General features: G+C 37.3%; 1 protein-coding gene across 1 annotated transcript in view; it reads right to left on the reverse strand.

Moving 5' to 3' along the window:
• The window catches only part of CNTN6 (contactin 6), an 88,615-nt gene that overhangs the window by 72,508 nt on the left and 3,259 nt on the right, over positions 1–12,848 (reverse strand). The window contains exon 2 of the mRNA XM_010154729.1: positions 8,530–8,705. Within this exon, the coding sequence (XP_010153031.1) occupies positions 8,530–8,705 (176 nt within the window). The remainder of the gene's footprint in view (positions 1–8,529; positions 8,706–12,848) is intronic.

Raw genomic sequence — 12,848 nt, forward strand, 5'->3', positions numbered from 1 at the left:
TTTAGGCTATTAATTCTTTTGATGCTTCTACCAACAGGATAATCTACACTCATAATATGTACAATAAGAAAATGGCAAGAAAGGAGAGCTGTCATGCACTGCTGAAAGTGTGTGACAAGCATGTTCATTCATATTCTAGCCCTTCCCAAATTCCTGCCCAGCCCTTTGCAGATCTTGATTCAGCACAGAATTATTTCTCTCAGAATTACTTTGTGTTGTGCCTGGACACCACTGCTTTATCTCACTCATTCCAGCAGCAAGACCATCAAAGAATTCCTTCCAGTGGGAATTTCAAGATTTACCTGGGTATAAGGGATTTTTGAATGTGAATATTCTAAGTGGGATTTCAAATGTGGTGTATGTTATTAATTCTTTCAGTAGCATTTACAAGTAAAGACTTACAGCTCAGTGCATTCTCTGTACCAGATATGGTTTGCCTATTGAGAAAAGTTATGCCTCTGGCCTTATTTCTTCACGCCACGGAAAGTACCAATGACACAAACTCTTCCTCCTTCTTGAACAACGTAGAGAAATTTATCTTGTACCTGAAAAGCTTTGTATTAGAATCAACTTTCACTGCAAAATAACTAAGCAATAGATTTCATTCTTTTATTCCAAAAAGACAGTCATTTATTGCAAAGAAATTAGTTCAGTATTTCTTCTTTCTTGCAAGCCTTTACCTGTAACTCTTCCTTTTTTTTTTTGTCATACCAAAGAATTAAGCAGCTCATGTGGACATTATGGTTATTCCATTTAATAATTTATTGGAATCTAAGTCATATTGTCTGCAGTGAAAGTAGAGCAGATGGAAAAAAAAATCACCCAGACTGCAAATAAAACCGGTCTCTATCCTTCAAAAATATTAAATTTTATCCATCAGAATCTAGAAGCTCTGGGACCTGTAGATGCTTTACCATATCTCAATCACATATATTGCTTTTCCAATACAACTTGCAATGGGCTGATTTAGGATAAACACTTTCATAGGAACTACAGAATAGTAAGTAATATATAACTAGAAGATAATCTTCAAGTATTTATATATTCCCTATCACTACTTTATCTGACTAGCTCCCTCCCTGCAATGCACCTTACTGCATCTCTGTAATGTATGTCTCCATTTCATAATGAATTCCTGTACAAGAGGAATGAAAGCCTTCTTAGAGTAGGAGTTTAAGCAACTATCTTAATGGAATGAACCGACTTTAACAAAGTGTCCTGATACAGAATAGCCTTGAATGTGGTGGTTAGATACTCTGAGATGTTTAAAACCATATGAGAGAGAAAAAAATAAATGCAGTTTGGGTTTCTGATGCTGCTTGGTCTACTACAACATTAAATAAAAGGGAATGTTGCTGCCATCAGCTACAGTTCGTGTGTTTGGCAAGAAAGAGGAGATCATGACTGCATTTGCTGTTAAAGAGCTCCAAGAACACAGAACCAACTCAAACCTTTAGGGAATGGTGGAGAAAGCAAAACCTCTTTATTATGTAGACATACCCATATCTTCCGCTTTTAAGACTTCAAGATTTTGTTTCCATCTTTGGGAATGTCTGGATATTTCCATAATCTATTCTTGTAGTATCTGAGCTTTAAAAATAGAAATGCTGTTACCACCCTTGTCCTGTCAGCAAGCAGGTGAAACCCTTCCAGTCTTCTTGCCTGAATGGTTGTTGATGGTTCCTGCTTTTCCTTAAGCCTGTGAGTGCAAAGACTTCTGCAAAGTAATAAATACTAGAAAGCTGGACAGATACAGAAAGATAAGCTGAACATAGTGAGGTCTTACAGCATTTTTGTCTTTGAGTGAATAAACTCTATCAGTCATACTCATTTCCTGCAAATACTTGGCTCAAAGTAGCCTTGAAGGACACACAGTACCCCACTTCAGGGTTGCTAGAGCAGTGTACAGACCCCTTACAGGAATACATATAGGGTTCTCACCATGTCTTTCCTAATTTTATGTGGAAGCATTGTTAAGAAATGTAGGAAAAGAAAATATGCCTGAAGCTACTGGGTGTGCTCCATGGAGAGCATCCATTAAGCAAAGACCTTGATGTAGACCCCACCATGGGGAGCTGCTGCAGAGAGTGTTGCAGCATTGACACAAAGTGTCCATAGCAATCAGAGCTGATAAATGAAAGTTCAGTTTATTTTTACTCTAGGCAGGGTTTTGACAAAATATGGGCTATATTTCCAAGTAATACACTGAATTCTTGGTATATTTACTGTCACTCATTCTATTCAGAAACTTTCAATTCACCTAGCCATACACATGGAGACGTAGGTATTGCTGCTGTAGTAATATTGGATTCTTTAAATAGTTAAAAGTCTGAAATGCAATTTTGAGCTGTAAGCCTATGTAGTGACATAAGGAGAGATGACACTAGTATTTCCATCCTCCAGACAGAATCGATCTGCAGAGAGTGTTGCTACTGCAGGGTACCTTTTTTTTTTTTTTTTTCCCCTCGCTGACAGGGAGATGCAGATTGTGAGGTCTTGCCAGGATCATCAGGAGCTGTGCATGGCCTGGAAAGGACACTGTTTCAGATTTAATTCTCTACATATCTGCAAGTTGGGACATGTTTCCCCAATATACAGAAGGAAGACCTTTCAAAACGGGAAGGTAGGCTTTAATGCATTGCTTTGCATCTGTAGGTTATAATAGAATAGAGGCAAGACTGACTTTACCTGAAGTGTCCCTATAGGATATTAGGGAATGTAGTAAAGGAAGTAAAACTTTGGTGGTGACCTGCTTCTGCCACTGGAAAGCTGAGGTCTTCTTCCTATATCCTCTTCAGTTTTTACTTGGCCATCCCTGAATGCCTACTGAAGGCTGAACTAAGAATATACCTCCTTTTGAGAAGGAGAGGAGTTGCAGTGTTCATTCTTTCAATCTAAGCTGCTAGGCAGCCTGATCAGCATGCCAGCCCTTGCATGCGGTGATGAATTAACAATCAGTTTACAGACCCAGAGAGCTTTATTCAAGGTGGTAGTTACAACATCTAGCACACCTTTTAATCAAATACAATTGTTACAGAGGGATTTCTGGACACACACAATACCACAAAACAACCAATCCAGAAATGTTTGTGCCATTTAGATGAAAATTCATGCATGTCCAGACTTTGTAAATTCAGACTATCTGATCTAAGTCTATTGATTTTTCCATTTTCTGTTTCAAACCATATACTACAAGTAAAATGGGTTATGACATTTTGAGGCATGCTGTATTGCTTTGTGATGTTTCTGTAATTTGTGTGCAGTCAAAGGTAAATAACATGATGAAGTAATCAGATGAAAAGTGGGCTTTTGTGCTAGCTGAGCATATCACAGACAGTCACTCTTAACAGGGCTTTGGTAATGCTCAGACTGTCATGATCTAGCAAAGACTAAATGGACTTGATTGCTTTCAATATATTTCCCCTGAAACAGTTAAATGCTAATGATGGACGACTATTTTATGTTTCAGAACTCTGTCCGGAAGGGATTATTACCTCTTTAATTAGTTATTGCAGCAAAACTGTGTCATCTTCTATCTGACGAAAAACACGTGAGAGCGCTTGGGAGCTGCAGATTTTGTTCCAAGTGTCCCAGCACTCTCACTCTTACCCATGCTGCTATGAACGCATCGTCACTGGCTGAGAGGAGGCAGGATGTGGGTATTTAGAAATATGCTATTGAGAATAAGCACCAACTAAAACCCCTGAGCACCACTTTGAAAAACATGACAATATGGTTACAGCCCAAAAATGCCAAGGAAAAATCCTTCACTTGTAGCACTGGGGAAAACTTTTAAATACGTGCTCTAATGTCTCCGCTGTGTGCCCTTCTGTGTGGTTCAGGACAAAATGACTAATCCTGTTCATGAATTTAAATTGTTGCCATTGTTTCTGAGAATTCATGATAAATAATAGGGTCCTGAGGTCTGAGAAAGCTGCAATCACTATGACTGTCCATCAGTGATGGTAGAACAATTTGACTGAGAATCTAATTTAAGATCCCTAGGCAACTAAATATTTTCAGTTAATAATGAATTTTCTGGGTTTATGCCCTGAGTAGTTATGAATTACGTTCACTTGTGATTCTTTTTCATGGTGGGTTCTTTTTGTTTTCTAGTTTGTTTAATTGTTCTTTTTTATTCTCCTATGTATCTGTTAATGTCTCTGTCACAGAAAGTATATGAGAATGGAAAGAATTAGTAACAGGCCTGGACAGGCTGTTTTACTGCAGCTAGTTATAGGGATTTCCCTCAAGACCAGTTGTTTGCACACAGTTACTTTTACTTAAAACTGATGAAATAATTAAAATAAATCCCCTGTGTGCCTTGGGATAGACTTCTGGTTGAAGCCATATTTAAGTATTTCTCTGTAACAGGTTTTTGTTTGTCTTTTTTAAGGCATGAAATACAATTTAGATGCTCTTCATTAAGACAAATTGATTTTTGCAAAGCACCTCATTAATATGCATATAAATGAATCCTAGCACCACAGAATAGGAGACACTCCAGTTTTATGGCTCAAAACACTTCTTTAAATGTGGATGGTTTTTTTCTCTTTGGAATTCTGAAGATGACTGGTAGTTCTGGCTCAGAAGGCACAGCCACTGCGTTTGTGCCTGGTCAGGCTCTGCAGTAGCTTTGGGAGGTGGTTCTGCTGGTGGTGGGGTTCAAGACAGCTGCTTCATCAGAGGTGTCTGCTCCCATATGCATGCAAAACCTGTGACATCTGGGAAGCTTGTGCACAAGCATCTTCATTTCGGAAACTAAGTTCTGTAAAACCTGAAGGAAAACTTTCCATGTCCCATCTCTTTCTTCAGGCTGACTCTTGCAGAGTTCACAAAGATGAACTCGCCACGGAGTTGTCTTTGACCTTCTCTCTATGCAGAGCGGAAGCGACCTTGTGTTGGATGTCAGTCCTGAACTTGGAGGGGACAAAGTACCATGTGGATGGCAGGTTGTGACTTGGGAGCAAAGCTCAAAACTCAAACCTGTGTGAGGTCCCTGGTGTCTGTGTCAGACTCTGACTGCATGAGCTGGGATCTGACACCAATGCTTTTTAACCAGACTGAAGATCCAGATCAACAGCTCCTGCTCTTGCAAAACACGTTAGCTTTTCAAAATGCACTGCTTGCTGGTTAGCAGGAGATGCACAGGGTTTATAGGGAACTTTCAACTTTATTTATGACAAAATAAACCTTTTGCAGGAAGTATGAGTAATGTAGGAGTGCCATCCTATGTATCCCACTAATGCATTTATGTGGTCTTGCTCTGCTCTCTCTCCCTGATGCTGTCTCTCATTTTCAGCTTGTAGCTTTAATAATCTATGCCACTTTCTCCTGTACAATATTCTACCCGCAGCTTTCATTTGGCAGCTCTGTTTTTAATAGACGATAAGCATTGAACTCCAGCTGAATCTGAAGACATATTTCTAATCTCATACTGCATTTATTTTGCTACTCAGAAAGCTCACTATCTTGAACAGAGGAAAAAGTATTTTTCACCCATTGAGATGCACAGTATATTTCTAGAGGTATTGTTAATTCAAACTCCAACTCAGGGTTAGTTACCTTGTAGTAAAAATACAAATACACATAAAACCTGTTACTTGGATAATAGGCTTGATTCAATTATTTATTATGGTAATGACAATAATATGCCAGGCAGCCCGATTCAGGGAAGAGTCCCACTTTGTTAGGTATTGAATGAAAGTGTCATAATATCAACATGCCTGCCTGTCTGGATTTTAAGATATAGCCTGAAGTATTCATTGAAACAAAGAAGTAAATTGGATGGCAACATGGAAATAAGAAATAAGAAAATGTTAACTGTGAAATAACTGTTTCAAGGTAATTTGTTCCACTCTTCTCATCAGGTCATTATAACATTTTCCATGTACTGCTTTTTTCTATTGTAAGACAAGTTAAAGCTCATAGTTTCACAGTGATGCTGCTAAATTGAAGCATTTTCCTGTATGTTTGTGTTTGCCAATGCAAATGACAACCTTCAATTTGTCTGTCCTGTCTTTTATGTGGGAAAGGATGTAAATGTCTGTCACAGCTACTGAAAAAGTAGTGTGCTGCTTGAATATAGGATATATTTACCTTTGTATGGCTGCTGTTAAGACTGGGAGCAGTAAAGCAGGATGGTAGTTGTAGCTTTGTCTGTTGCTGTTGTAGACAAACAAGACCCAAATTTGTTGTAACCCCCGCAGTAACTTCAGGAATTGTCTTGGTGGGGTTATGAAGCCTAATTAAAAGAACTGCTTGATGTTTACCTCATTGTGATTGTTGTATGTTGTCATGAAACTTCAAACCTTTGGTGAGTTAAGTGATTCAGAGACAAGGCTTAACCAGGATGGAGTATTAAAGAACTGGTATTTAACGACTGAAAATACTTAATGACATCAATAAAGTCCATTCTCTGGCAAACATTCTCTGGCAAAAATTCCTCTGGCTGTTAACTGCACTGGCTGCATCGCACTGAGATATGCTTTGCCTCACAGAGGCAGAAATCACCCATGATTTCTCTCAGGTTTGTCTGAGTGCAGAGCCCTGTCCAGCAGCTGCACCAGGAGTGGGGGAATTGCAAGAGGGCTCTGCAGAGCCTACTCTCTGTGGGAAGATGCATGCCCGTGTTTAGATCCTTAGAAAATTCAGTCCCATGAAGAAAACTGTGCATTGTGGCTCACAGCTTGGTGGTTTGTTTTTTTGTTTGTTTGTTTGGGGTTTTTTTCTACTGGGGAAAACTTCCAAGGGATCACACTTCCAACACGAGCTTGAGGATGAGACACTTCTGTGCCAACCAGCATCTTTCATTCCCTGAGGACTGTCAGGGACACACTTGTGAATGTAGGGAAGGATGGATCAGTATCCTGACAAAGGACTTTTCTCCTTACCAGTGTGGCTTTTCCCATAAGGTTTCCCTTCTTTCAGCTTTCTCCAAAACCTTCTCCTTGCAAAGAGTTAATACAAGACAAGTTTACAGAGCTAGCTTTGCTCCTATATGTGGCTATGAAATGGTGATAGGTAGACACAGAAGGAAGTGCAATCAATTATTACATAAAGCAGCTCTGGCCAAAAGAGCTGGTGTACCAAGCCAATATGATTCCCTACAGGCTGGGAGAGCAGTGAAGGGGAAACCAAAGTGTTTCCAGGCATTTGGATCAGGGATAGAAGGATCAGGGATACCCCCCTTTTTTTAAAGATGAAATCATTGGGTATGATGATAGGCTAAAAATCATCAGAGCTGCCCTTCTTTTACTGATATTCCTGTTGGGTCCTCCCCACCCCCCCCTTTTTTTTTTATTTGTTATACCTCTTTGTCTACCTCATAGACAATTTTGAGGTGGCCATCTATTCTTGCTTCTTTCTAAAGTATGGGATTTATCCTGTTGCTAAATGAATTTAATCTCCAGCTGTTGTAATAATTTTCCATAAAGGAAGGCTGGCTTGCAAAGATGTTTCAGAAAAAGTGGGAAAATAACAAATCAAAATTTTTGTTTCCATTTGACCAGCTCTGGGGAATCAAAAGCTCTTTGAGAAATTCAGAGTAAAACATTATTAAATGAAATACTAGCGATATACTATTTGATCAGCTCTACTGAAAAAGAGTCTGTGAACCATCCTGACCTCTAACGTCTCCTTTGTATAACCCTTGCGACATGAGATTTGCTATGAGAAATGGAACAAGATTAATAATTAATACGTTTGCTGGTGTCTGAAATAGCGACACAAGGCTGGCTTTAGACACATGTTTTATTAATAAGGTTTGAAAACAATTGCTTTCTCCCAGCAACAGACAGCTCAGACCTTTATACTGAAGAAACCGGAATGGAGGTAATATCTAGGGTGGCTGTTGTTGTTGGTTCCTCCTCCCTCCCTGGGCATTAACAAAACTTAGTCACTACGTATAAATGTTCTGGGAAAGACTGTGAAGTTGTGAAGAAGTGAAATGGGGAGCAAGACTAAAATAAATTTCAAATCTCACAGCAGCATACGTGCTCTGCCCAATCAAGCTGAAATATGAAACATTTCAGAGCGTTGCTCTTCATTTTGCACACTGTGTAAGGAATAAGTGTTTCTTACTCTGTTAATGTAACAAAATGTCAGTGTGGCAATTAGGGGTACAATGTTTTTACGGTTCAGTTAGACTTCATTATGTTATAGAAAATAGAAAGCCTAAATTTTTGTAACATTCTTCACCCCAGTTGTAACTACCTGCAATATAGCAAAAAAAGCAGTGTCTTAAAAAATGAAAATACCTTTATTAAATTAAAATAATTTCACTCATCTTCCTTGACCTTTCAATTTTCTGAAAGTTATTCTTGTTCCTGAGGGCTAGCAGCCATCAGATGTCTGGTTTTGTTATTAATATTTACTAGGAATTATTTTTTTAAGGATAAGCACTGCTGAAGTAAGCCAAACCTTTTGAACAGAATCATTGATGATACTTTAATTATCCAATAAATTACAGTTCATGTGCAGAATTAATCGGAAAATAATGCTCTAATAAATATGATCTTCCCAACTTACATGCAAATTGGAGCTTTGCCTTCCTGCTCAGAATTGTTCCAAATGAATTTGTGGCCAAACACTGGTATGTTCCAATATCCTGTTTTTTATGTGGGTTATTGATTGCCAAGCTGCCTCCAACCAACCTGTAGTGATAACTCATGGTAAGATCAATATCTGTGCCATTTTGCTTCCACCTTTGAGGGGAAAAAAATCAAATTATGCTTATAATTTTCAGAGCCTATTCATATTTATCTTAAATAGTGTGCTGTAGCATACCTGTAATGATAAAAATGTAGTTAAATATCACAAAATTATATCATTTTTCACACAAGACTGCTTCTTATATCAATCTTAATGATATCAATAATTCTGTACTTTGAAAAATCATTACTACTTTTATGCTAGTCACCAGTATTCATCCAAATGTCTACAAAAAGTAATTATAACTTACTCATACAAACTAAGCTATCCATCCAATTGGGAGTATGGTATACATCATGACTACAGCTACCTTATTTTTTATACCATAAATGGTACCTGCATGTGCTTTACTGTTCTTGCAAATTATGTCATAAATTTGGTTAAAAAAATAATGTGGACATATAAATCAGGAAGGATTACACTCCAGAGGACAGAAGAAAGCATGGAGAGAATTTTTTATACAGCAAGTTTGAGACTGATAATTTAATGATGACATTGCTCTGCTTTGTCCCTGCTAGTCCACTAAGTAAAAAATGGATTGTGTCTGCAGTTACACAGCTATTTACAAATGTCAAAATCTGTATTTCAAAGAAAATATATATCTGTTTTAAGAAGGAAAATTTTGTGACTACCACTAGTCACATAAGGGTTGAATTTTCAGTGTCCGCATGAGGCCCAAAGGAAGAATAAAGGACCTTAGTCACTGATGTCTGCAAGCTTTGGACTTCTTTATGCCACACTTCAGGCTGTCAGCAGTCCTAAAACTACATAACCACGTATTGTCTTCTCCTCATTTTATACCACAACCATCTCTTTAACTTGCACCATTTCTGCTGACCTGTGTGGGCAAGATGCCCACTCCTCCATAGGATGCAAAGACCACACAAGAGTTGCTAATGGCTCACTTTGGGGTTCCAGAAGGCTTTATGGCAGCCCTTGAAAAAAGGGCAACTTTTTCTTTCTAATTATCTGAAGGATCACAGCCTAAAAATTTTTCTGTTTCTTGTTACTTGCAGGGATGAGCTTACTGACAGCAGTGGTAGTTTCCACAGTTAATGGATTGAAGCGAAGTTGCACCGCAACTATATTCCTGGAAGATCTGACCTGGATATACAGCCCAATGCTTTACTTCTAACACCCATAGACCTGTTTCTGCATGGTCAGAATGCCCAGGTACCAGTTTTTTTGAAGGAAGGTTTTTAAACTCTGCTGTGAAATGCATTTCTGTGTTCCAAGGGAAATCTTGACAAGTATGTGTAGGGAAAGCAAGGATCCTGACCTTTTAAGTGGGCACTTGTTGTTTTTAAAGATTAATAATGACTGATTGAAATATGAAATCAATTGAATACTGTGGAGAAAAAATCTAGTAACATTAAATAATTTATCTCAATATGCCAGTCATTGCCTCCTGTTTCTGAATGCATCAACACTGAGAAATTTAGAGGCAACAGTGAACTATCAGTAATTCTTCCTACCAGTCGCAGCTGTGGGCACTTGTTGTTTTTAAAGATTAATAATGACTGATTGAAATATGAAATCAATTGAATACTGTGGAGAAAAAATCTAGTAACATTAAATAATTTATCTCAATATGCCAGTCATTGCCTCCTGTTTCTGAATGCATCAACACTGAGAAATTTAGAGGCAACAGTGAACTATCAGTAATTCTTCCTACCAGTCGCAGCTGATTTGTGACCCTTCTGTACCCTTTCTCTATTCTTTTCTCACATTTTGCTTTAGTAGGTCTATGTTTTTGCGGGTTTTCTGGGTTTGGCTTTTTTTTTCCCCAAGATGAACAATATCTTATCTGGTGCCCATCCATCAGCCTTTTCTATGAAATCTGTATCAGGGTTAGGATTTTGCCATACTTCAGGATTTTACATATGGTACATGCTGTCTAAACCTTTCTATTTTCTAATATAGGATATTCTGTTATTTAGTTTGCCAGTTCTCTTTAATTTCAGAATCAATCACTGAAATAACTGCTGTCATCATTACATGGCTGCCAATTAAGCTCTATAATTGTTTTTCAAAACAAATGCAAAGTTGTTGGCTTAGTTGCTGCAAATTAATTCTTCACAGTATCCCCATAATCATTCTAATCACTGTGGTACAATGATTATTAAACTTTTCATATGGATCAGGGGTTCATCTCCTGTTGTGGGCTTTTTCCTAATTAATATGTTTACATCACTGAAGGAAGCATATTAACGAATTCATGGGAAAGACAATGATTTAATGACTTTGTGTGTTCTGCTGTATATTGTCTAATACACAGAAATCTTTGAAAAATTATTTTAAGAAAATTTTAATATAAGGCAGTTAAGGCAGCGATAATCTACATATTTTTGTGAACGTCTTCATGCAACCATTGGAAAATAGTTTTCAACAATTATAGGAAATCTATTCTGGATTAATTGTTTCAGAATCTAAACTTTTTTTAAAAAATATACTATATCCTGATGCTGAATTCAGTAGTTCCCTAGGAATGTAAGACTTGCCAAATCATATTGATATGGCCAAAATTAAAAAAAAAACCAAACCCAACCCACACCATCACAAAAAGTGTATTTTATGAACGCATAGAAAAAGTGATCATAAGCCATTTGCTTCAAAGTCTAGCTTTTTATAGAACACCAGTTATAAAATGTTCCCAATAAGTTCTTCATTGTGTTTTGGAAACATATATAAGTGGGACCTTCCCCTTCCTTCCCATCTCAGTTTAAAGATCTCAAGCAACAGGCAGTCTATTCCTCTTGTTTCTTTTCTTAAATTGTTGCCAATTTATCCTAACATTTGAATATACCAGTATTCTTCCAAGTCACTGGGTTATGTTAAATCTTTGCTGGACTTACTGGGAACTTCCTTCTAAAACACACTGAAGTCTAATCATTGCAGCTTCACTTACATAAAAACCTGTAATGGTGATTTCTTAATTTTTATACTACTTAATCAATACTTCTGATTTGCTATTCAAATAGTCTCCACCTCCAAGCAAATAAAAGTGAGGAGGAGTAGAATTTATTAATGAACATGTATATGTGAGTAATGTGTGTTTACAATACAACTGGAAATTATGCTGTCTTTCCTTAGGGTAATAACTTACAAAAGAATTGTGGAAAAAATAATAATGAATTTCTACCATGTTTTCACACTAAAAAAATATTGATCTAGCTAAAAATGTTCAAAGGAGAGAGAAGCACATAAAACTTAGAAAAATGGTGAAATATTGGAGATCTTTGCAGAATACAAAATATTCTTAAGACTTGTTTGAGAAATGTCAATATGTTTCATTATATGCAAGTTGACTGTTAAGCTGCATATCCTTGGGTTTCTCTGGTGTTTAGACTTCCCTTAGCCTCCCTGAGTAGGGTGTCTTCCGGGCCATGTACCTAATGACACCACAATCCCAACACTACTCCGTGTATCCCGACCCACGTTCAAGTAAATCCAGCAGAGTCGAGGAGAGAGAGCCCTCAGACTGGAGCTGCCACTTTACAGAAAAAAATGCAGGCACAAAGCATCTGATGTGTAATCCAATGCTTACACAGGCTGATTATGAGTTTCAGAGCCAAAAGTTTGTTTCAGTGGGATAAAACGGTTGGTTTGGTAACCTATGACCTCTGATATTTTGGTAAGGAAAATCTTAACTTTTGACATAAGATTATGATTTCTGATAAGTGGATAATTAACCAGGAAATTTATAAGCACATCTGTAACAATAGTATAGAGTGTTATGTAATGTCTGGGTTGCTATAATGAAATAATTCCCATTTCTGTGATTAATGAATCTGGAAAAGAAACTAGAAAAAGGAAACATTTTCTTTGAGATGTGACTTCTTTTTGAAAATGAAATGAGAAGGTGTATCAATTTCAGTGAAACTATCAATATATGAGTGTTGAAGCAATGAAGGATTTAGTAAAATATCCCACTTAGACAATGTGCAAATATTCTGGATGAATTCATAGGCAATATTTCATTAATCAGTTTTCTACTTGCTTTTAAAAAAGATATATATAGGACTATTAGAATTTCCTGATGAAAAATAAATGTTTTCAACAGTATAACAAAGCATGCATGGCTGCATCATGATTTTGTACCAAATTTATCATGGCTAGAAACTTTTACTTGTGTG

This window comes from Eurypyga helias, unplaced genomic scaffold (assembly GCF_000690775.1).
Source record: "Eurypyga helias isolate BGI_N326 unplaced genomic scaffold, ASM69077v1 scaffold4857, whole genome shotgun sequence".
NCBI classification, from domain to species: domain Eukaryota; kingdom Metazoa; phylum Chordata; class Aves; order Eurypygiformes; family Eurypygidae; genus Eurypyga; species Eurypyga helias.